At 41.3% G+C, this 21,850-nt stretch overlaps 1 protein-coding gene across 1 annotated transcript; it reads right to left on the reverse strand.

The window, feature by feature from the left end:
• Positions 1 to 1,439: 1,439 nt before the first annotated feature.
• Positions 1,440 to 21,440, reverse strand: CCDC80 (coiled-coil domain containing 80). Its single transcript, XM_064721777.1, has 8 exons — positions 20,804 to 21,440; positions 18,511 to 20,411; positions 14,223 to 14,379; positions 10,208 to 10,344; positions 9,422 to 9,570; positions 6,078 to 6,181; positions 4,429 to 4,509; positions 1,440 to 2,449 (listed from the first exon to the last, which is right to left on the reverse strand). The coding sequence occupies exons 2-8, from the start codon at positions 20,401 to 20,403 to the stop codon at positions 2,103 to 2,105; spliced, it is 2,868 nt and encodes a 955-aa protein (XP_064577847.1). The 5' UTR covers positions 20,404 to 20,411; positions 20,804 to 21,440; the 3' UTR covers positions 1,440 to 2,102.
• Between the last annotated feature and the right edge of the window lie 410 nt (positions 21,441 to 21,850).

The raw sequence follows: 21,850 nt of genomic DNA on the forward strand, positions 1-21,850 counted from the left end.
GAAAACAAGATTACAGGAAAGTTTAAATGAACACCTGAAAGAAAATGCTCCAAGGGTGTGTTTCTTTCTGTCTACAGGAGGTGCCTGTTAGGCATCTCGTATACTTTCCTCTGCTTTTGCTTTAGGCAAGGAAAGTTAGGCAGCAGACCTTGATACCGTAATGCAATGAGCTCTTGTTTTCTAAAAGTGAGCTACAGGACATTCCATTTTCTTCTAGAAACCCTTCCGTCCTGTGATTCTTTTGGTTTTTTGAATTTATCTGTCCACTGCTTTCAGCTGTGGAAGGGCTATTGTCACTGAGAGCTCAGAAGCTCTCTGCAGGCAGCAGTCCTCTCAAAATCATTCTGTTAAATGCCTTCCCCCAGTTAGCTCCATCCAGTCACCTGAGAAAGGTTAGGCAGGAGCTGTACCCTGCACTGACTGGATGTTGTGATAGGCAGGGCAGCCTGCCCCAGAGAGGGACCAGGTTTGTACAGCTGAGGCCTTGTGACCATTTGTCTGCTCCTCTGGCATTCAGAAGGGCAAGTGATGCTTGACCCTTTGTGACTTAAGTTTCTAAAGACAGCATCTGTTTTTAAGTGAACTTGTTGCTTTATCCAGTTTTGTTTTCATCTGGGAAAAAAAGGAATCAGGAAAATGGAAGAAGTCAAAATGGAAGGCATGGTCTGGCCAGTTTAAAGCTGTAGCTTTTCCCTACTCCTGTGCTACTTCTGTGATAGCAATACCTAGTACAACTGCCCTGTTGTGTGCATCTATATATGTGATGTGCACCCACATCATGGATTATAAAAAGAAATATGATTGGTCAGGCACACCTTCAACCTCAGAAGTGACCAATATTCCATTATAAAGGCTGACATGGTATCTTCACTTAAAGATATTCCATAATCTTTCTGCTGCATCTTTAATATTTAGAAATCTAACCCAAATGACTAGAAACAATGACTATGCATGGTTGAAACCATAGCTATGGAAGCAGTTCCTGATACTGGTTTCAGTAGGGTAGAGTGGTGCTACAGTTCCAATGCCCAAGGACATCAATGAGAAGGGAGAAAAAAACCAATTTCTGAAAGTGTGGCAGAAATAGAGATGGTTTAGCAGATTAATTTAATCTCAAATACTTTTGTAAACATTTAATCCAGATCACTTTTGTAGGCAAGGGTATGAGCAGAAAAGGTAAAAGAAAATTTGAAATTTGGAGTAAGAGTTTAATTAAATGCATTATTATAGAGAGCTAGTTACACCTCAAGAAAAATATACTTGAATGAGATTTCTTTTTCTGATGAAAATAATGCATTTCAGATTTCTGTATTTCAGACAGTGCTAACTCTCGTTGGTATGTCCGCTTAGCTCTCATTAACTTGGATTTATCAGTGAGGTGGGCAGGACCTAAAAGAACAGGAACCCCAACTGAAAGAATAAATAGCCATGCAGTAAGCTTTGTAGTTAAGAACTTTATATTGTATTGTATTGGAACAGGTTCTGCCATAGCCATAAGTCTTATTTTCATTCATAAAGTCAGCTAATTACAATGGTAATGCACTGTAGAAGGGATGCTGTCTTTTTAAACATGGTGTTTCAAAAAGATTTTATTACTGTTGTTGTTATTATTAAAGAGCATGCCCCATGCTTCTTTCTTAATTTTTTTTTTTGAGAGACCCAAAATGTGGTTTTTTGTTTTTCTTCACAAGCATAATGAAATCTCACTTTCCAATAAATATACTTTTTTTTTTCCTCCTTAGAAAAAGTAGTAAAAAGCACATTGTTGGGCAATTGTATTGCCCATAGGCTGGGGGTGTGGGATTCTTTTGTTTGGTTTTAGTACAAACAGCACCTGCTGATGGCCTTTGTTTATAAAGGTCTAAAAGTATAAAGGAGTCTTTATTGTTTAAAGCTTCAATGCTACTGGTTTGAATGGCTTCACTGTAAAGGCTTCTGCATTTTTTGAGAAGGCAAGTAACCAAAGTCCCTTGATTGAACAGCAGAGGAACGAGGCGTGGATATCTAGGTGGCCTGGGAAGATTTTCTGCAACTGGCCACCTATTGCTTGGATAGCTATTGGAAGACAGACATGGGGGCAGCCAGAGGCTAAGTCACTCTGTTCAGTATGGATATCCATGGTGGTAACTTCCATGGTGACGGTAGTCATCTTGGTAGCCCTCCTGGTAGCCCTGGTGGTAGCTGTGGTAGCCATAGCCACCATACTCATCATCGGGGCACTGCATGCCCAGTGACTGCTGGATTGTCATTTCCTGGCGCCGGAGCTGCATGGAATCAATCAGGTCATACACAATCGCCATAGACCACATGGGAGAAGGATACCAGGATTTGACATTGCCATCTTTCCCCACTAGAAGCATGGAGAAATATTCAGGGCTAATTTGGAAATAATTCCGAATGTCTTTCACTAAATTAGCCGGGATGTCTTCTCGATCTACAGTTGAGCTTCCTAGAAAGTGATCACATAAAATCAGCATTAATGTTTTGTTCAGGAGATGATGATGATTTCTAGATAAAAAAATTAGCAATGGAGATAAGATACAGGCCAAGAGTTGGCAATATAAGATTCTTGTAATTTGCAAGTTCAGGTCCATTTCCTGTATCCGAAAAGAAATTACTCTCCTTTGAAAAAAGGATGTATTTTTAACAGCTTTTTAAAGTTGAGTAAACTTTTCCTTATTCTCTAGCTTGAAGCTACTGTAGTGTGATACATCTTTTTGTCACCCAAAATCCATTAATTTCTTTGATGTCTTTTCAGCTTGGGTCACCAGTTTATGTACTGCAGAAGACATATGTGGAAAACAGTAACAATGAAAGAAATTAAAATAATTGAAGTGTGATAGAAGAATTGCAGGATATAGAGCCTCACTCTTGAACTGTCATGATATGTGCAGTATGGAATGAGGTAGATGCCATTTCCTCTTTAACGTATATGTTCTACGGTAAATCTGGTGAACTCCAGGCTTTCAAGTGTGAAGTCTGTCTTGGGTAAATGAGTAGAAACTGTAAGTAAACTAAGATTAGTGGGCACATATATACATAGTTGGCTTGGCAACAGGACTCTTAACACTGTGGCGCCTTGCCTTACAGACTTGAGGTTCTCTGAAAGAGGTCAGCAAGCAGGTGGTTAAGAGTGGCCTGGCTGATAAAGGCCATGTGAATTTTCAGAAGGCTTCCAAAGGTCCAATGATAGCATTGTTGAAGCAGAAGCAAGGTAGGAGTGAATGCAGTGTTACTGCAGGGATGCATAGTGATTAAAACTTCACCTTTTTTCCCACACAAGAAATAAGAGGAATCAAACAAAGGCAGAGGGGCCAAATAAAAGGTACTTCTCTAAAAGCTCTCCCAGTAGAACACGTGCTAGAAGTCAACATCAGTTCAAGGAGAGATTAGACAAAGATCTGTTGATCTTAACAAATAGGAACTATAAACAAGGTCATGAAGCCTCCAGTGAAAAATCAGTGGAGGCTGCAAGAGTGTTGATGGAAGAAGTCTGACATCAGCTTCCTCTGTTTACTTTTTCCTCATACATGGACTTAATGTTCCTGTGCTGTAGAAGGACTAGAATGCTTTAATGCACAGAATAAATAAGCTGCTTTCTCTTTGTTCCTCCACAGATGGAGGCAGTTGTTTGGATTAGGTAGCAGAGGAACCCACAGCATTTGACACTGCTTAAGGATTCTCTTAAGGATCTACCTGGAAGAGTATGCTGGGATGCAAGTGGAGTACTAAAGAGAGCTTATAAGGAAGATGGAGAAAGACTTTTTACCAGGGCCCAGAGAATGAACAAGGGGTATTAATTTTACACAGAAACAGGGTATATTTAGATTAGATATAAGGAAGAGGTTTTTTAGGATACAGGTGGTATGACCCAGGAGCAGGTTGCCCATGTGGATGCTCTGTCTCTGAAAGTGTTCAAGGATAGGTTGGATGGGGTTTTGAGGAACCTGCTGAAGTGAAAGATGTGTCAGCCCATGGCAGGGGGGTTGGAACTAGATTATCTTTAAGATGTCCTATTCACTCCAAGCCATTCTATGAATATAAATGAGGGATCCATAGAGGAGAATCTGCTGAGTGTGTGTTCTATTAGCCCTGCAAACTCTTGAGCATGTAAATAGGCACAGACATTCCTGTCTTTGACAGCAAGGCTGGCAGAAGAGCATCCTGGGGACTGATTTCACAGGAAATCAAAATGTGAGGTGAATCTCAGATATTTATGCTTTTTTTCCCTGAAGAACCTATAAAATATTTACCCCAGAAACACCAAGAAAGCTTTTTGTTTATTTTTGTGTCATCTTATTTCTTAAAAGAAACAAAACAGGAAAACAATCATACTCATTCCTCTAAAGGAATTACAGCAAAGAAGTACTCAGCACTGTATAATGCCCTTCATAGGTAGTATTGAAGAAACTGGAAACAGTCACTTACCATTAATTGGATACAACTCTAAGACACCTCCAATGTCTTCTCCAACTCCCAGCAATTTGAGGATTGTTATGTGGCGCAGACCTGTGGAGGAAATAAAGGTTTTGGTTCAGACCAGATCTTTGGACAGATTTCAGTTTAATCAGCCAGGTCTGTTCTTGCTATATTAGGGCCCAGTCTCAGCCAGCCCTCCAGGAGAATTACTGGTTTCTATGGAGTCCCTGCCAGTCAAGTAATCTGTCTCAAACATAAGGATAAGCTTATGTGTTGAGTAAATGTGCTATCAGTTGCATACAGCTGTTCCAAGGACAGCAGCATGGTGATGTGGTTCTGTAGCATATGGATACAAGCATCAGAATCACCAGTAAATTGCAGAGGCCATTCTCCAACTCCAGGATCTTCCTACACTGTTTTCTTGACTAGTAAAGCTTTTACTTATCATACACACAGTAAAAAATTATTTAAACATAATCTATGCCAGTTAAACTCTGAATGACTACAGGGAATAGCTTATGACAGATACTCACTTCTTCCATTTGTTCTGCACAGAGGCTTGGACTGTTGCCTCTGCTTTGAAGAAAGACCTTAGGGACAGCATGAACTGTTCATGTAACACGAGTCAGTACAATCTAAAAAATCTTTGATGTAACTGCTTTTATAACTTGGACGTAAGATGCTTGCAAACATACCACTTAGTTAAAGGTGCTTAGTTGATAAGTGCTTTAGAAGCTCACTGGATTATGTTCAAGCTACCAAAGGGTGGGGATACTCAACTGTTTTGACTACATTTTATTCTTCAGAAAGCATTTTGCAGTGGCCCATGTTGGAGTTTACGTTGGTACTTTCCAAATGAGGTGATGCTGATGCTCTGAATGTAAGCCAGGTGATTATGAGTTAACAATCATACTGTGCAGATCTCCCTTCTGGTGCAATTGAAATGCATTGAAATAGCAGCTGTTCAAAGGGACCTGTTTTGTTCTGTTGAAGGACTTGAGTCTAGACCCTGTATGGTGTGTGCATTGCTAGGGACTTAAGGAGTAAGTCTCTCTGCACTTTGTGGCATGAAGACAAAAGAGTACCTCTGGGTCTTCCCCTTAGTTGTCTCCTGGAGGAGCCCTTCTCTCTCCACTGACTATGTAGGTGGACCTTAAGTACCTAGTTATGTGTCTGGGAGGGCCTTTATTGGATTGAAATGGATTCCATTAATATCCTTACAGATTCTGGCAATGAAGCAGTAAGGAAAAGAAAAAAACCTTGGTGTCCATGCATTTCCCTGATGCCTGGCCTAGTTTGCAGTTGGACTTTAAAGGATCTGCCCTTACCAAAGCATTTTCCTTGTCAAGTTGTGTAGTACAAAAAAGCCCCAAAACAACTATTAGTCTCCTGAAGTACAAGCCAGAAGAGTGCTAGTATTTTCTGGTACATGAGTTTAATGTTTCAAAAATGATTCCAGGGAATCCTTTGTTTAGCTGTCTTAGCCACTAGTGTGCTGTACTACCTGCTTAACATAACCTTCCATTTGGATCTGGAGGAAGGTTTTCAGTTGTCAGACCTGAGACTGTCCAGGTTCAAACTTGAGCAAAGGAACTGTGGTGACATCACCAGGAAGGATGCGGTTTGGGGGAGCCAGAATATAATTCCTTCTGACTCACCAAAATTGCAGGCTTGTCCACTGAGAGCAGCAAGCTGCTGGGAATAAGCCCAATCTTCATCACTGGGAGCAGAGATCACCACCAGGCGCCTTCTCCATCGGAACCTGAAAAGAGAGTGTGGCCATGCATGGTCATGACATGTGACTCATGTCCTCTCAGTGCTTCTGTTTTCTGTAGGCTGATATATGTCAAATCTCTCACAACTTCTAAGTAACAGCTGGATGGGAAATCTTCCCAGTTCTGTCCATCACTGGGAGAGGATAAAGTTTTGTTTGAATTTTACAGCTTGTTTTGAACTTTACCCCTCCAAAACTTTCAAAGAAACACCTGCAGTGCTGCTGCTTCACCAAACAAACACTGCAAAGTTTATGATCTTTGCTCAAAGCCCTTCATAGTTCCAGCAGTACTGAGAAGTGTATATTCAAGAGAGAAGGATTCCTGTGGAATTCCTCACTAGGCATTTAGCTTTTACGTCATTCACCACTGCTGGAACTGCACAGTTATTTTGCAGTCCAAGAGCTGTCTGAGAATTAGGGTGGATCTTCATTTCAGACATAACTCATACTTCTTTGTAAATAATCACTGACCTCTTTTTTCTTTCCTGCACCACATTTGCTCAAAATACCTTCAACATGGCTCTAAATCTGAGCTTGTTTGGAAGTGTGTGGTTGTGTCAGCCCATGGCTCTATAGGGCATGCATGGGGCAGTAAGATAGATCTTGGAATCTTTCTTTAATAGGGACTGCACCATCTACCTAAGATTTTGCATAAGGATCTCCTTTCTTTCCTGTCAAGGAAAGGCAGTGCCATAGGAACACTTAAAATTTTTAAAAATTCTAACCTCTAGAGGTTTTTAATACTCTCTCAACAACTTGTTTTTTAAATATAGGTACATCTTCACTTAACCTAAATAAATCAGATTTATAGGAATTTGCAAAGCTGCAGAGATATTTTTACAGCAGGAAATGATCTTTTAAATGGATGCAGATGTTACTCTGTTATAATAATAGCCTGTTTTTCTGCTGTACCATGTGAAGATCTCAAAATGAAGGCTAATGCAAAGAGTCAATTCTGCTTCAGTTAAGAGAAACTGAAAATAAGGTGGCACCTGCTCAAAGTCAGAGAAGAAGTTGTTAGAAGAGCAGGGCATGCTGACGTCTTTGCTTGTTGATTGATACTGATGTTTTTTTACAACTATAAAAGTAAATCCTTGAAAAACAAACCTTGATTTTCATCTTTCTCAGGAGGAACAGCAAAGAAACATGAATGTGCATGTACAGTTAAGTGAATACGAATGAGAATCATTAAGGATCATATATGTGATATGAAGAAAAGGAGGTAAATTTAGTGTCATTGTTCTGCAAATGGTGAACAAAATAATATTTGTGCTATTTTGTATAGAGAAGCCCTTGGTTACCTATGAACAATGAGTGAGAATGTGGCCATTGGATCATATGTTGCTATGTTGCCTAGGGAAAACCTGCAAGTCACTTGAAGATACTTTTATATTTCTTTTTGGTTCTATGTTTTTTTTTTTTTTAAATATCTCATTTGGTGTTACACAGTTACACAGAGCTGAAAAGTTTTGAAAGACATTCAAGCTGTTTATTCCCCTACCCCAGGAGCACTTGGTGTGCTCATCTGGGACTACATCTTAGGAATGAATTCAGTTGGTCCTTCACAGCTGCTAGTTCATCAACACTAATGTAGAGATTTCTGCTTTATTTCTGACATCAGAAATCATGGACCAATACTCCTGACAAATCTGCCAGACCCAGCCCTTCATGGATCCTTTCTTCCTCTACCTGTTTTGCATCCTGTTCTCCTGTGTGAGCCTGGGGAGCAGCACAGCCAGTGTCTAGATCTAAGAGGGAGACTCGCCCCCAAACTTAAGGTTTTCCTCTTTCTACATGGCTTTTAAGCATTACCCAGGCTGGTTCTGGCTCTCATGGTCTCCTTTCATACCAGGCAGGTTTGTTAAGAACAAGCTCTGGAAGGAGTAACACCAGGGAGAGGATGCCAGAGCTCTTGTTCAACTGGGAACATGATACAGGACAAAGCTGGAATTAATTTTACAGGGAATCTGACCAGTTAATGTAGCTAGAGAAGTCCACCCAATATTTAAAGCCTGATGCTTGTTTCACAGACAACAAATGCATTCTGTGCAGCAGCAGTTCTGTTTATAGATGCAACATTCTGCCTTTTTCGTGCCCAGTTTTCTAATGTGTGTTTATTACTAGGGCTGTTTCCAAGCAAAGAAGGATTTGGGGCCTGTCCCTTTTCAGTATACAAGACCTTTCTTGTGCTGATCAGCTGTTTCCAAACTGTGGTTCTTCTTGGTGGTCTCAAGGATGAATCACTGGGACCTAAACAGGAGGTGGTGAAGCGGGTGGGGTGGGTCTTGTTAAAAGTTCTCCTTCTGTTGAAGTGACCATTGAATTTTAAAATGTTTACAAACCAACAACTTATTCATTTACTTGTTGCCTCACTAATTTTAAAGCCTATTTTAAAGCTTACTTTTAAAGCTTATTTTTAAAGCTTATTTTTAAATTAAGTGTATTGCCATGCATTCTCATAGTAGGTGACGAGGATGCAGTTGTAACAGGTAAGGTCTAGAAGGATGGGTAGCCCTAATTTGTCAACTATCCTGTGATAATTGAGAGAGGGCTGTAACTGCACAGCTCTTCTGTGGGTCTGAATGCCCACAGTCCAGATAAATTTTTTGCCTGGAATTTAGGTCTCAAGGTAGAGTAGAGATGCATGTAGAGATTGCAGAAACAAAATTGTCTTTCTGTAGAAGGTCTCCGACATTTTGCAAAAAACATCTGCAAGACCTTTAATAATATGCATGACTAATACTGGCAAAGACAAACTGTTATCTCAAGCAGGATAAGAAATAAGTTAGAGAGAATTAATTACTGATTTGAACTACATGGGAGGGATTAGAATGGAATTAATGAGATTGGGATGGTTGATGATCAAAACACATAAACACTGTGCTTCATACATTCAAAACATTGAGCTAACATCTGGTGAATTAATCCTTATTTGCTCTTCTAATACACATCAGTTTTACTATGTCCATGTCATGATGGGGAAACTGAGGCCCTGAAAATCAGTGTCCAAGGTAGATGTAGTTTGTCAGGAAGCATGCTTCCTGTCTTTCAGCATTCTATACAAGACTACATTCAGCTCTGGCTGCATCTCTGTATTTGTTTATTATTGTAAATACTGTTAAATCTATATTTTAAAATTCCAGAAATAGTTACATGGGTATTTTTCTGGTAATAATAATTAGTAGATAATTAGTAGAACTAGCAGTAGATAAGAACAGAAGCCAATACCTGGATAAGAAGCTCTCAAGGGATTGTTTCTTATCTTCTTTGCAGACAATGCCCTCTTTTTTCTGTCTTTCCATGTCTTTAATTCGTGATTGGAAGGTGTCAATCAAATCAAACACAGACTTCATTGCTATGGGTACTTCATAGTATTGCTGTTAAGAAAAAAAACCAAGACAGGTGGGTAGGAAGATGCTCCTATTAGCAGTCTTTCTGCATGTATCACAGCCCTGTAGGACATTTGGAGATCCAAGTATTCTAATTTGCACTCAGGCAACAGGGCCTCAAACAGATCAGAAACTAGGAAATATAATTGTTTTTGCAGTCAGACTGCCCTTTAGAAGTGTTATATTTTCAGCATTTGCCCTAAGTGATAAAGCCAGGACATTGCAGTTGTTATATCCTTTTGTAAGGCCATTCAAGTAGAGGATTGTCCTTATGTAATGTGCTGTCATCCTGTTGAGCAGCCAAACTGTGTGTTTTAGAATGCCAGGTACTACATTAAAACCCTGTCAGGTGTGAAGAGGTTCTGTTCCTCATAATTTCACCAGAAACACACAATTCCTGAGATCCCCTAAGTGCAGAAAATGAAGATAGCTACCTAAGTTCTGAAAATTTCACTTACTGTTTGTTCTTTTGCTTGTCCTTGAACAATAACCAGATCCTGCATCAGTATCTGATGTGCCTCACAGGCAAGTGAAGTGTAATTTCCTAAATTTTTCAAATTTTTTTCATATGTTTCCAATGCATTTTCTTTCAAAAGAACTGAGTTCAAAGAGTTGAAACCCTCACCTTGACCTTCATGTCAGTGTCTGTCAACACCATGAAGAAATCATTGTAGGTCATCCCATACTCTTTCCTCAACTCACTGATGAGCTGCTGGTCCACAAGATCTTCATCTTCTATCACTTTCATGGGCTTTTCATTATCTTAATGTGAGGCAAAGGAGAAATAAAAATAGTCATGGAATCACACAGCATTCTGCCTTTGATTTTGCCTTAAAAGAAAAGGGAAAATTCATTTCTCAGAAGCTCTCTTCCTGCTGCATATTCAATGTATTATAAATCATGTGTGTGAACTTTTCATTCATATGACTTTTAACTGTCTAGTTTTCCATCCCCATAGTCTTTGAAAATCAGATGATCCTAGGACTCATGCACTTCAGTATTTATCATTTGTACATTCTTTTGAGAAATCTTGCTTTTTCCTGGAAAGATCTTTGAGATTTTTTTCAATACGCTCATACATGTATATGCATGTACTAATCATTTCACGAGCTCCTGAAATATAGCCACTTCTGTAATTGAAAATAGAAATTTTGACTATGTGCACCATGTGCAAATGAAACAGCATAGGTGATTTGGGTCAGTAAAATATAGCTAGAACAGCTTGAGGTAGGCCAGGACAGTAGAGTTAACCTTACCAGTCTTAAAAATTTACATGCAGTGATTATAAGAAACCAGAAACTGTTCAACGTGTCTTGAATGCTGCAGTGCTGGCAGCACACCTCTCTAGATACCCCACTTTGGCACTCCCTCCTCCTTCTGCTTGCTGATTCTAGCAGCCTGACAGGCCAAAAGTTAGTTTTGATTATGACTTGTACCTACTCCGTGATCCACTCTAAGAAAACGTTCTGAAACAATGAGAAAAAGACTTCTGAAGACAGAGAGTTGAAGAGAAGCCCGTGGAGCTACTGAGGTCCCTTACATCCTGTGCAACCAGGGTGAATTGCAGTCAAGTCCTGAAAGTCTCCATGTCCTCAGTACAGCTCCATACAACTGCAACAGTGCTGAAAAAAGCCTCCATAACTGTAAGCCTGGAAAGCCAAGGACAGGCTAAGCCACACACCAAGTGAAATGTTACCTGGGCACCAAGAGCTTGCTAACCTGCCTATGCCCTGTGACACCACCATGAATATTATATTCATCTCCTCACTTAGAAACCTCAGCCATGGCTTAAGTAACCTGCCTGAAGTCAGAGACACAGCAGGTCATCAAGAGATGGAATCCAGAGGTACAACTTTTCAGTCCCTTGGTCCATAATTATTTGTCAGCAAATAGAGATGTGATTAATTGATCCACAGCAACACGAAAGATTTTAGTCATTATACAGCAAAGCATTTAAAATTGTTTTCTAAACATACAGGGCTTTTAAGGAGCATACTGATCTGATTCAAATTTTGCAGTAGATCCATCCTGTGTATAGACTGAATGAAACTTCTGAATTAAAATTTTGGGAAAATGTCTGAATTAGAATCTGATCTTTAGATTTCACATCTTGAGCCCACTGCTTACAAAAAAAAAGTCAAGCCAGAAAATATTAAAATTTGGTTATACTTATCATGCTGTATATCTAATTTATATGAGTTTTCATTGTTATATGTACCTCAGTTCAAAGTTTTATGAAGAATTAACAAGCAATGCTACTAGCTTTTGATTGGATGGATTGCAAGATGCGCTAATTGGTTATCCACTTCATAAATATATCTAAATGTGCTTGATGAGTGAGATTTATGTATTACTAATGGCAAGTATGACCATTAAAACATCGACTAAAAGTTCATGTTTAAAAGCAAAGACTATCTCAATGGCCTAGATGGAGATGGAAAAATGCAAAAGTTGTTATTGTGAAATGTGATGAAAAACAGCTAAGGTACAGGAGAAACTTAGACCAACTGACCTATGGCACCTTTCTGCTTTAAACTCTAGGTATCAATATGAAGTTTATTAGCTCTTTAGAATTTTCTTTTTAGGAGATTTTCTTTCAAAACTTACAATGAGAAGAAGAATATTAAATTACAGAGTAATACACAAAATTCTGTATCGAGGTAAAAATAATACCACAAAGGCTGACCTGCCTTTCAAACTTGGAAATTATTTCTGTGGAGAAAAAAGAAGTTAATCTAGTTGCTTCTTTCCTTCCAAGTCACTGCTTGTCCCTGACACTCTCCTCATAGAGGACATCTGGGATTTGCATGAAGATCCACCAGAGCTGAGACTATGCTGCTACCTGCAAAGTCCTTACTCTCTTTTCTTTTTCTCTGAAAGAATGGAGAAACATTTCTCCATACATCTTTGGCAGCTAGACAGGCTGGGTAGAAGATTTATCTCTAGAAATAATTCCAATGAGGTTACAAAGAAGGTCAGCAGGTTGTTTTAGCAGTGCAGTGGCCTGATAGAGTAGATGCTTGCTTTGATTGTAGGATGGGTATCCAGGGGCTGATGTTTAGTTGATTAAAGCCCTGTTTCTCACGGGGAAAAGAAACCCCATTTGCTACGTTGGTCTGAAGAGAGGACCTCTGCAGTGACACTCAGCTTTTGTGCCATTCCAGTGGGAAAGTGGGAAATATTCTCTGGTATCAGTGTGAGCTAATCTCGACCAGTGTCACTGAGATCTTTCATTGACCACTTCTAAATGTGTTTGAAATTTCAAGTGAAAAGTCTTTTCTGTTGACTTTTCTGTTATTGTCTTTTGTATTTCAGTCCCAAGATGCAGCACTCCCAGTAGGCCTCATAATGCTGGGTGCTCAAGCTTCTCACTGCAGAAACATACTGTGTACAAAATGTTTCTTAGGAGCTTTTGCTGCCTCTGATGCTCACAGAGAATGAGCCTTGAAGAGGCCATACAAACAGGAAGGGTGGAGGAGAAAGGGAGGTAGAACAAAAAGATATTTGTATTATTTATTTGTATTGCATTTATTGCTATAAAGCTCAGGATCTGGTGTTTTGGACAAAACTGTAAGATGAACTTCATGTAAGGTTTAACCTATACCCTTCTAAATCTCCTGTTTTTCTTCAACAATTTAATTCCTCATATGAGAACTCAGCTGTTATATACTCTTATGTGGTTTCGGGAAGGTTTGGATGTAGGTTAAGTTCAGAACAGGATGAAAGAATATGGTCTGTGTCAGAGTGAATGTCTGAATATTAGCCAGTCTAGAGCTAACCATAATCCTAAACAGTCCACTGACAGGCAGATGGATCTAGGTACACAAAACGTGACCTTGAGTAACCTTGGCCTGATGTGGCAAATCCTGTACTGCTCCAGATTTGTCAAGGAGGTGCGCAAAGGGACAGTCTGGCAGGATTTGTGACTCACTGTCACTCAGACAGACAAGGCTAGATCCTTTCCCTCTGAGAGTAGCAGAGGCACAGCTGGAAGCCAGACATAAATCTGTCATCTTCTGGCCATTTATGTGCCAGACCTGAAACATCCTGCAGCTGGTCAGGTCCTGAGCTTTCTGTTCCATCACACATTTTTTCCCAAAGTTTGGTAAAACCAGATGAACTTTGAGGGGAAAGATGTGGTGGACTTGTAAGCAAAATTAGAAGCTTTTATTCTATTTGGAGTATAGAGTTGTTGAATATTTGTATTTCTTTGGCTTCATCCAGCAAAGCACTCATAGTGGTGTTAACTTTAGATTCAGACAGAAATGAGACGATTCAATGATTCAAGAGATACCTAAGCTTAAGTGCTTTGCTGGACTGCAACATGAAGTCTTTGTCCAGCCACTGTTGTTACAAAAGGACAGGTTTTCACTGGTTTGATGGGTGCTTCCCAGGACGTGAACACTGACAGCAGTTGTTTCAAAGCTACCTAAGAGAGATGGATGCCCAGTGTCACCTGTCTACATGGAAAATCTGAATGTGTGTGAAGAAGGTGGCACTAAATATTTCTAGATGAACTACTTTTCAGGTCCTGCATAATCTTAGATTTTGACCCTGGGGGTCAAAAGCTGGGGTGATTTTTCCCGTTGCTGTCTGTATTGTGCCCATGAGATGGAAGGAAAGTATTAAAAGGAAAAAACCTAGCTGGAAGTGGTCAATTTTCATGCTGCTGTTGTTCATGGTGCCGAAAATCGTGATGACTGAGATCTTCCTGGTTGCCATTTTGCAGAAGCTCTCCAGATACTCATCTCGCTGCTGGACGTACATGGTGTTGTCCGCCTTGGGGGTTGTGATCAGCTGGTTGGTGGCAGAGACAAAACAGTTTGTTTAGTATAAGGAATGAAGCAGGTGATTGTTTTGCTGAAGGAGAACCAGTGGCTGTCTGCAAAGTGGGCTTTCTTTCCCATAAAGCTGTTATTTATTTCTGTTTGGAGTGTACCCTCATGCCCAGGCCTGACCCAAAGACACTCAGTCAGCTGCAGGAAAACTTTCGGAAGCAGGTACAGCTGGTTGCACCAGCTCCTCTGCTGCTTCTACCACAATGCTGGTAGAAGAAATATCATGATATTTTACAAAAAGCCACATACTCTCCTTTTACCCCTTGCTCTGCTAGGCCCACCAGGTCTCCCTCACAGCCTTCAGTGGTGCTCTGACTCACTCACAGCAGCTGCTCTGCCCTCATCCCACAGTCCAGGCAGAGCTCCCATGCCTGTTTTGACTGCCAAGGGGTGTGTACAATCAGGGCTACATGAGTACTCATGTAATTGATGGCCACCTAGGGAGACCCTGAGTTCTTGCTAAGGCCCCTGTGACTTCATTTGAAAATAACTGATTTTGCTTTTCTTTGTTCTAAGCTACTTTGATGTCTTATGGAACTTACACTTGCACAAAGGCACAGCTGTGAGCAAAAAGGAAGAAGAACAATTATAACAACAGAAGTATAAAAAGCTCTACATTCTACAGTACTTACTTCAAAGCCTTCTAAGGATTGCAAAGATTTAATTTTTAAAAAATTTAGAGCATACAACTCAGATCCTTCATCAGTGACGGAGATGTAAATATTCCAGGCAAGGGGTGCGCATAACAACATTCAGTGATCCTATGCAGTAGTTTCCAGCAGAAGATTCCTAGGAATAATGCAGCTCTAGCAATGTAATTGTTCTAACTGGCAGCAGTGAACTGCAATCAAACACCTGCCACTGATCCCCCAAATACAAAGGGAGCTGGAATATAGACTCAAGTTTTATGATTTAAGGTCACAAATAGTCCAAAATCCTTCAATTACAAATTTATGCTTTAACCTGTAACAGGAATAATAATTTTCTGGCTGCCTTCTGAAGTTTGTTGGGCCTGAAGGCTAATTTTTACTGTACACTCATTACAAATCCAGTTCAATGTAAAAGCATTTCTAGACTTATAAAATCTGCCTCTCATTTATGCAAAGACCCCTGGCATGACTACAGCTTTGGGACATGAAGGTGAATGAGAGTGACAGATAGAAAGGGGATTTTGTTTCAGGGTTACAGTATGTAAAATATTGCTTTTAAAATGCACAGAAAAAAAAAAGCTTCAAATTAAAAAAAAAAATGATTATGAGGAAGGTTTGAGGACTGAGATGAAAAACGGACCATTGGTTTATATTGTCTCCTCCTACTTTTGGAGGTCATAAGCTGGAATGCAGAGTCAAGCCTGAATCTGATCTGCTTCATCAAACCTTGTAGAACAAAGCAGATTTCCAACCAAAGTTTTGTGCCAGGACTGTTTTAACCCAGGCTGTATGTGCACTGTCTCTATCAACAGAATCACAGGAGGGTTTGGGTGAGAAGGGACCTTCAAGATCATCTTGTTCCAACCCTTCTGCCATGGGCAGGGACACCTTCTACTAGACCTTCTACTAGGTTGCTCAAACCCCAACCAGCCTGGCCTTGGACACTTACAGGGATAGAGCATCCACAACTCTCACTCTCCATCTTTTTTATAAGCTCTCTTTAGGTACTGAAAGGCTCCTATAAGGTCTCCCTGGAGCTTTTTCTTCTCCAAGGTGAACAACCCCCACTCTTTCACCCTGTTTCCAAAGGAGAGGTGCTCCATTCCTCTGGTTATCTTCCCGTTCCTCATTTGCATGCGTGCCTGTATGTGTGTGTGTGGGTGTGCATATGTGTATATGTGCATGTGGGTATATATGGAGTGTTACAAAAAAAACTGTCAGCTTGCACTTCGTCAACACAGAGAAATAAACAAAAAACCCAAACTCACAAGGCCAAAATTTCTAAACATTTGTAAGACTGCAACAAAACCTCCACCACAGAGAGGTGAGGCTGTTGGACTAAAAACCCGTACAGTTTTATCACTTTCTGCACTTGGGACCTATATTTGTCTCTAATTGAACTTAACCCAGAATAGATTTCAAAGTCCCAGATGTTTGAAATTCACACTGAAATCTGAAATTGTTAATGACGTAGAGCTTAAACCCCATGTCCTTCTTAAAAGATGTTTGGAACAGCACTGAAACAATGTCCTTGGAAGCCAGTCTGAAAGGCAAAAGTACAGCAAAGCAATGGGGATCAACTTGGGTAGAGCTGCTTCTGCAGAAATGTGAGCTAATTTTCTAGAGAGGGAGTTAAAAGACTCATGAATGAAAGAGTTAATTGTGAGGATTGTTCCCCTAAGGGAACTGAAGAGTTTGATTGGAAGGAATGCAAATAGGCACGTGTGGGGATTCAAAGAAACTTGAGAAGTTCTTTAATTTTCCACATGGCAATGAGAAAATAGAGTTTAGCCATTGATTTTACTAATAACCAAACCAAACCTATTATTCAGGGAGCTCCAGAGTAAGCAGGTTGAGGATGTAATTAGATTCAGGAAAAGTGAGGTGCAGCATGGCATAATCATTTGTCTTCAGTGAGTTCTGGCCTGATAACCTGAGATTGTGCAACTCTTTTCTTAGATATCCAGCTGTGAGGTGGCCCAGTATCAGAAGGTTCACATTTCAGACAATCCTTTAAGTTGCCAGGACTGTGGTGGTCTGACATCTGTGAGATTTACTTTTGGCTCTTTTATTTTCAACTTTGTTTATATTTATCCTGATGCTGCCTATATTCTTGGAAACCACAACATTGAGATCAAATTTCAAGGATCCCAACTTCTATAGAGAGAAACTTCTATAGTTTCGCTCTCTGAGCTTTTATTTTGGCTAAATATTAGTAAACAAGTAACTAATGGGCATTATTTGCAAAATTCAGTCAAGTTGAATTTTTTCAAACATATGGCTTTTTTCAACTTCTATGCTAGCTCTGCACATTCCCTACACCTTGAAGAATGGGGATGGGGAGAAGAAAGTTGCCTTGTTTTCAGGCCCATGAATCATCAGCAGAATGAATCATTACATTCCGACGGTTGAAATATTAACTTGGCATCTTAGTTTGGCACCTTAGCTATTTATACTGGAATATGGAGCATGAAAGTCAAAGGCATTTGTGACAATGACTATTGGACAATAACTGTGAAACAGACCAGCTTGCAGCAGGATAATTGCAAGAAACCAGCTCCCACAATAATATTTTTAAAGAAATGTTTTCCAAAGTGTACCCTTCAGGATATGTGTCATCTGCCAGAAAAAACATTTGTACTACAACTAAAACTGTTTCCTGTCTCAGGTGAAGTGGTTTTTATAAGTAGTTGGAAAAACATACAGTGCTATGAAACCTGGGGACGAGTAAGTCCAGACCATGCTGAAGTTCTCAGGCTTGAAAACTTACTGGAATGTTACAATTTAATACAAACAACAGGAGAAAAACCCCAACCAAAATAAAGTTTGCACAGGAAATCTGAAGATATCTTGGAGATCTGAATGCCAAATTTGCATCAGATCATAATTCCAAATTCCCCATCCCTCAGAGCACCTGATCACATACCTTTGTGCATATCCTCAGTCAGATGTGCACTAGTATTGCCAAGCCACCTGGCTTGCTTCCAGCTTTGGGACACCAGCACCAAGACAAAGCAGGTGTGCCAGCTGGCAGAACATGCAGTGCACTGAAACGTGGTAACTTTGGCAAGAACCCCAAGGTGATGAATGGATGTAATCCACACTGGAACCTCATTTTATTGATCTTAATGATACAGATCCTGACACCTACATATCCACTGGAAGCAAGATAATCTGATGGCTATACGGTGGCTCATGGAAGTGGCTGGGAACAGATTTTATCCTAATCTCTTGGTGCCTGATTCTTATACTGCATGTAAGATTTCCAATAGAAGGCTTTTGAAAACAATAATATAGGTCTACAAATTTTACCTCTAAAGACAAAAGCACCAGAAAAGAGTAATGGAAACCCACTATAAGCTTATAGTTCCACATACTCCTCCTACGAGGGAGGTAAGACTTTATTTAGGTAATAAAATTCAGATTAATGAATTACTTACAATGAGTCTCCTCTTGCCTTCAAAATATTCCAGGAGGTTCGTTGCTGATTTCCTGGGAGGCTGTAGGAAAGTCTTCTTGTTGGACTTGGAGAAATCCTCATTCTCAGTCCTGCTTCCTTTCTTCTTCTTACTGCGGTCTTTGTCCTGCTTGCTCTTTTTTTCAGCTTTGACCTTCTTGGACTGCTTCTCACTCTTCTGCTGCTTGTCAGGTCTGTCCTTCTTCTTCTTCTTCTCAGGTTTATCCATTCGGTCATGCTTCTTCGATTCTTTTCCTTTCTTTTGGGGAATATTTCCTGCTGCAAACTGTTCCTCTAAATGGGAACTAGCAGGCTTGCTCTGGTCATATTTATCTTCATACTCGTTACTGAGTATCTTTTCTTGAGTCTTCTTTTTTGGTGGTTTAGTCTTAGTTGGTTTGTATTGCCCAGGTGTGACATTCAGGTCCCTGTGGTTAAAGTCCTTCCTATCAGTTCTATTATCTTTAAATCTACCCACACTTCCCTTTGTGTAGTGCACTGAGGGAGGTGTTGGGGGTTCTGTGAAGCTGTCGTAGCGGGCAGCCTTGTTGGGCTTCCGTGTGGCTGCCGGTTGTTTCTCCTGAGGCCCACGCTGCCGGTCCCTGCGGTTTGTTCTCCACAAAGGAGAGTAGAAGTGCTCAGAGGCTGTGACTTGTGGCGTGGTGACATCAGGGGCTACTGGCAGCCTGTGGTACTCTGTGGTGGAATGTGACTTCGTGGTCCAGGTCCTCTGTGTGCTGGGGAGGGGTGTAGTTGTTGCTGTAGACCGGCTGGCTGTTGTCACTGCGTGGGTGGTAGCACGAGTAGTTGTGGTGGTGGGAGGGAGGGTAGTGGTCTTTACTGTGGGCAGAGGAGTGGCCACTGTGGTTGTCATTGGTTTCCTCACTGTTTTGGTCCTTGTTGGCTGATTATTGGTCTTCCTCGGATCCTCCTTCTTTGCTGACACCTGGACATGTTCACTGCCAGGGGTAGGCTGCGTGGTGCCCCCATTATTGCCTTCCTCAACCACTTGCCCCTCCACCCCAGCTGCTTTGCATGTCTGGATGAAGCCCTTCTGCCTCATCTTCTCAATTTTTCTGATGGGGTTCTGATCAATGACTTCGTACATGGCTTCTAGCCTGACTGGATAAGGATACCTTTCCTCCACTTGCAGGGTTTTCTTCAACAGTACCATGCCAAATTTCCCTTTCTCCAGTTTCAGAAAGCTCATGAGCTTAGGGATGAGGGCAGGATCCAGTGGCTGTTCCAGGATTTTTCCTTCATTGGTTATCCTTCTAACTTTTCCCCCTTCTTCCCCTTCTTCATGGAATAACACAATCTGCTGGATGTGCCTCTCAGCCAATTCACAGTAAACATCATTTTTCAGCAGGCTCATCATGAGCCGGTAGTAGCCCTCAGAGGCATGGGGGGCAGAAATGACCCACACCCGATTTTTCCCTGCAAAGCTGGCCAGGACATTGGGAGAACTTGACCCTGAGGGGAAACGTACCCCTCGTGACTGGGTGGTAGAGGATATCCCTTCATCCTTAATCATCTCAGACTTGGGGTATTTGGCTGCAGCTGTGAGTTTCTGTACCAATCTCACTCTGGTCCCTGTGCCCCTGGCCTGGGAGCGTGCTTCCCCTTGCAGGAGATTGGTGGGTGGCTTTGGAGGTGCTGAGGAATCCCTCTTGGTAACAGGGTGTCGAGGATTTGGGCTTGAATTCTTCAGGGATGCTCCAGACTTTCTCAGAAGGCTGCTTGAAGCCCTGTAAGCCAGGGGCACTTTCCTAACTCTATGGCTCCCCCTTTCCACTAGCCTCTCTGTCTTCTCGGAGCCACACACTAACCATGCTGCCCACAGCAGGGCTAAGCTGAGAGCTGGCCTCCAGTTCATTGTGCAATCTGTGTTGGGGGGGGGGGGGTGGGGAGAAGGAGAAAAATTAGATGTTAACAGTATGACCGTGTCTTGCACAAGTGATCAAAACTGCAAAGCACAGGCTGGTTATTTAGTGTGATTTTTAAGTGCTTAATTAAACCTCAGTCCTGCCCTGGTGGCTTTGTAAGTTTTACAGTTATTTTTGGGAAAAACACAGAATGGATCTCTTTAGGAAAAAATTAGATCATCCTTCTGTAACACGATACTGTCTATCTAAAACGACACCGGGATCTGCATCCTTCTCTCTCTCTCACTCTCCCTGTTTCTCTCACACTCTCACTGTAAACACATGCAAAGACACACAGAGAAAGGGTCCCGTACAGAGAGCAGAAAGACAAGAATTTGACTTGAAACTTACACTCTCAGGGAAGTTCCCCTGCCAGAGACGAGTTCTCACGTCTTTTTCCTTTAAAAGGAGACCAATGCCATACAGCTTTACTGTTGTTCAGTGATTTATCTTTGCGCAGCCCAACAGGTCGCAGAGCCTGTTGAGTGTCTTTTAACTTTCTTCTTCACCTTCTTGACAGGCGGGACGAGGTTAGCGGAAATTTCCTTTGTGATCTCTGCTTCTCCATTTACCTGCAGGTCTGGATTTTTGCTGTACCGGTTACCCACACAGGCAGCGATTTCATTTAAGAAAAGGGAACTTCTGGTTGCCCCGAGTCCCTCTCTTTTAAACTTCCCAAACCTCCTTCCCACTCCTTGCTTCCTCAGTCCCGTTCAGCTCCTTTGTTTCCAGAGAGGAAAGCACCAGCACTAATGTATTTTCCAGGCTGAAGGAAAACACAGGAATGTGATGCTGAAAAAAAACAACAGCGGACGCTTCCCTTTCCCCTTTCTCCACGCTTTGACAAAAGCAAATTGTAAAACACTCGTCTTTTTTTTCTTCTTGGCTGGCCGCGGTCCCAGGAATGTCAGGGCAACCCCAGCCCTGCTCCGAAGCAGCCTCAGAGAACGGTGGCCACTGGAAATGGGGGAAACTTCACTCAGGATTTAACAGCTCAGCAGAACCCGCCTCCTCCCCACTCTGACACAGCGAGGGAGGGAGGAGGAGGAAGGCTCTGGGGGCTGAAACGCTGCACAGCATCACAGAGCACTTCAGAGAGGGTGACTCCAGCCTTAACTCTTTCCTTCACGCATCCCAGCTCTCCCGTGTTCGCCGACCTCAGCTTTTTCTTTCCTCCCACCAAATGGACACTGTCTGGTTAAAAAAGTATGCTTCTCCATCAGTCTCAATAATAGCTCTGGTGTTTAAGAATCATTATGTTAAATCTCATTATTTCTGCCTTGTCTTTCCTCTTTCCTTGTTTTTATTGCTTTATGGGAGTTTCTCAGTGAAATCCAATTTTTCTCCACTTTCCAACCAGTTTCTCTTTCAGGTCCTCATGTATGTCAGGTATATTCT

The sequence above is a fragment of the Zonotrichia leucophrys genome, chromosome 1 (assembly GCF_028769735.1).
Source record: "Zonotrichia leucophrys gambelii isolate GWCS_2022_RI chromosome 1, RI_Zleu_2.0, whole genome shotgun sequence".
Classification (NCBI taxonomy): Eukaryota; Metazoa; Chordata; class Aves; order Passeriformes; family Passerellidae; genus Zonotrichia; species Zonotrichia leucophrys.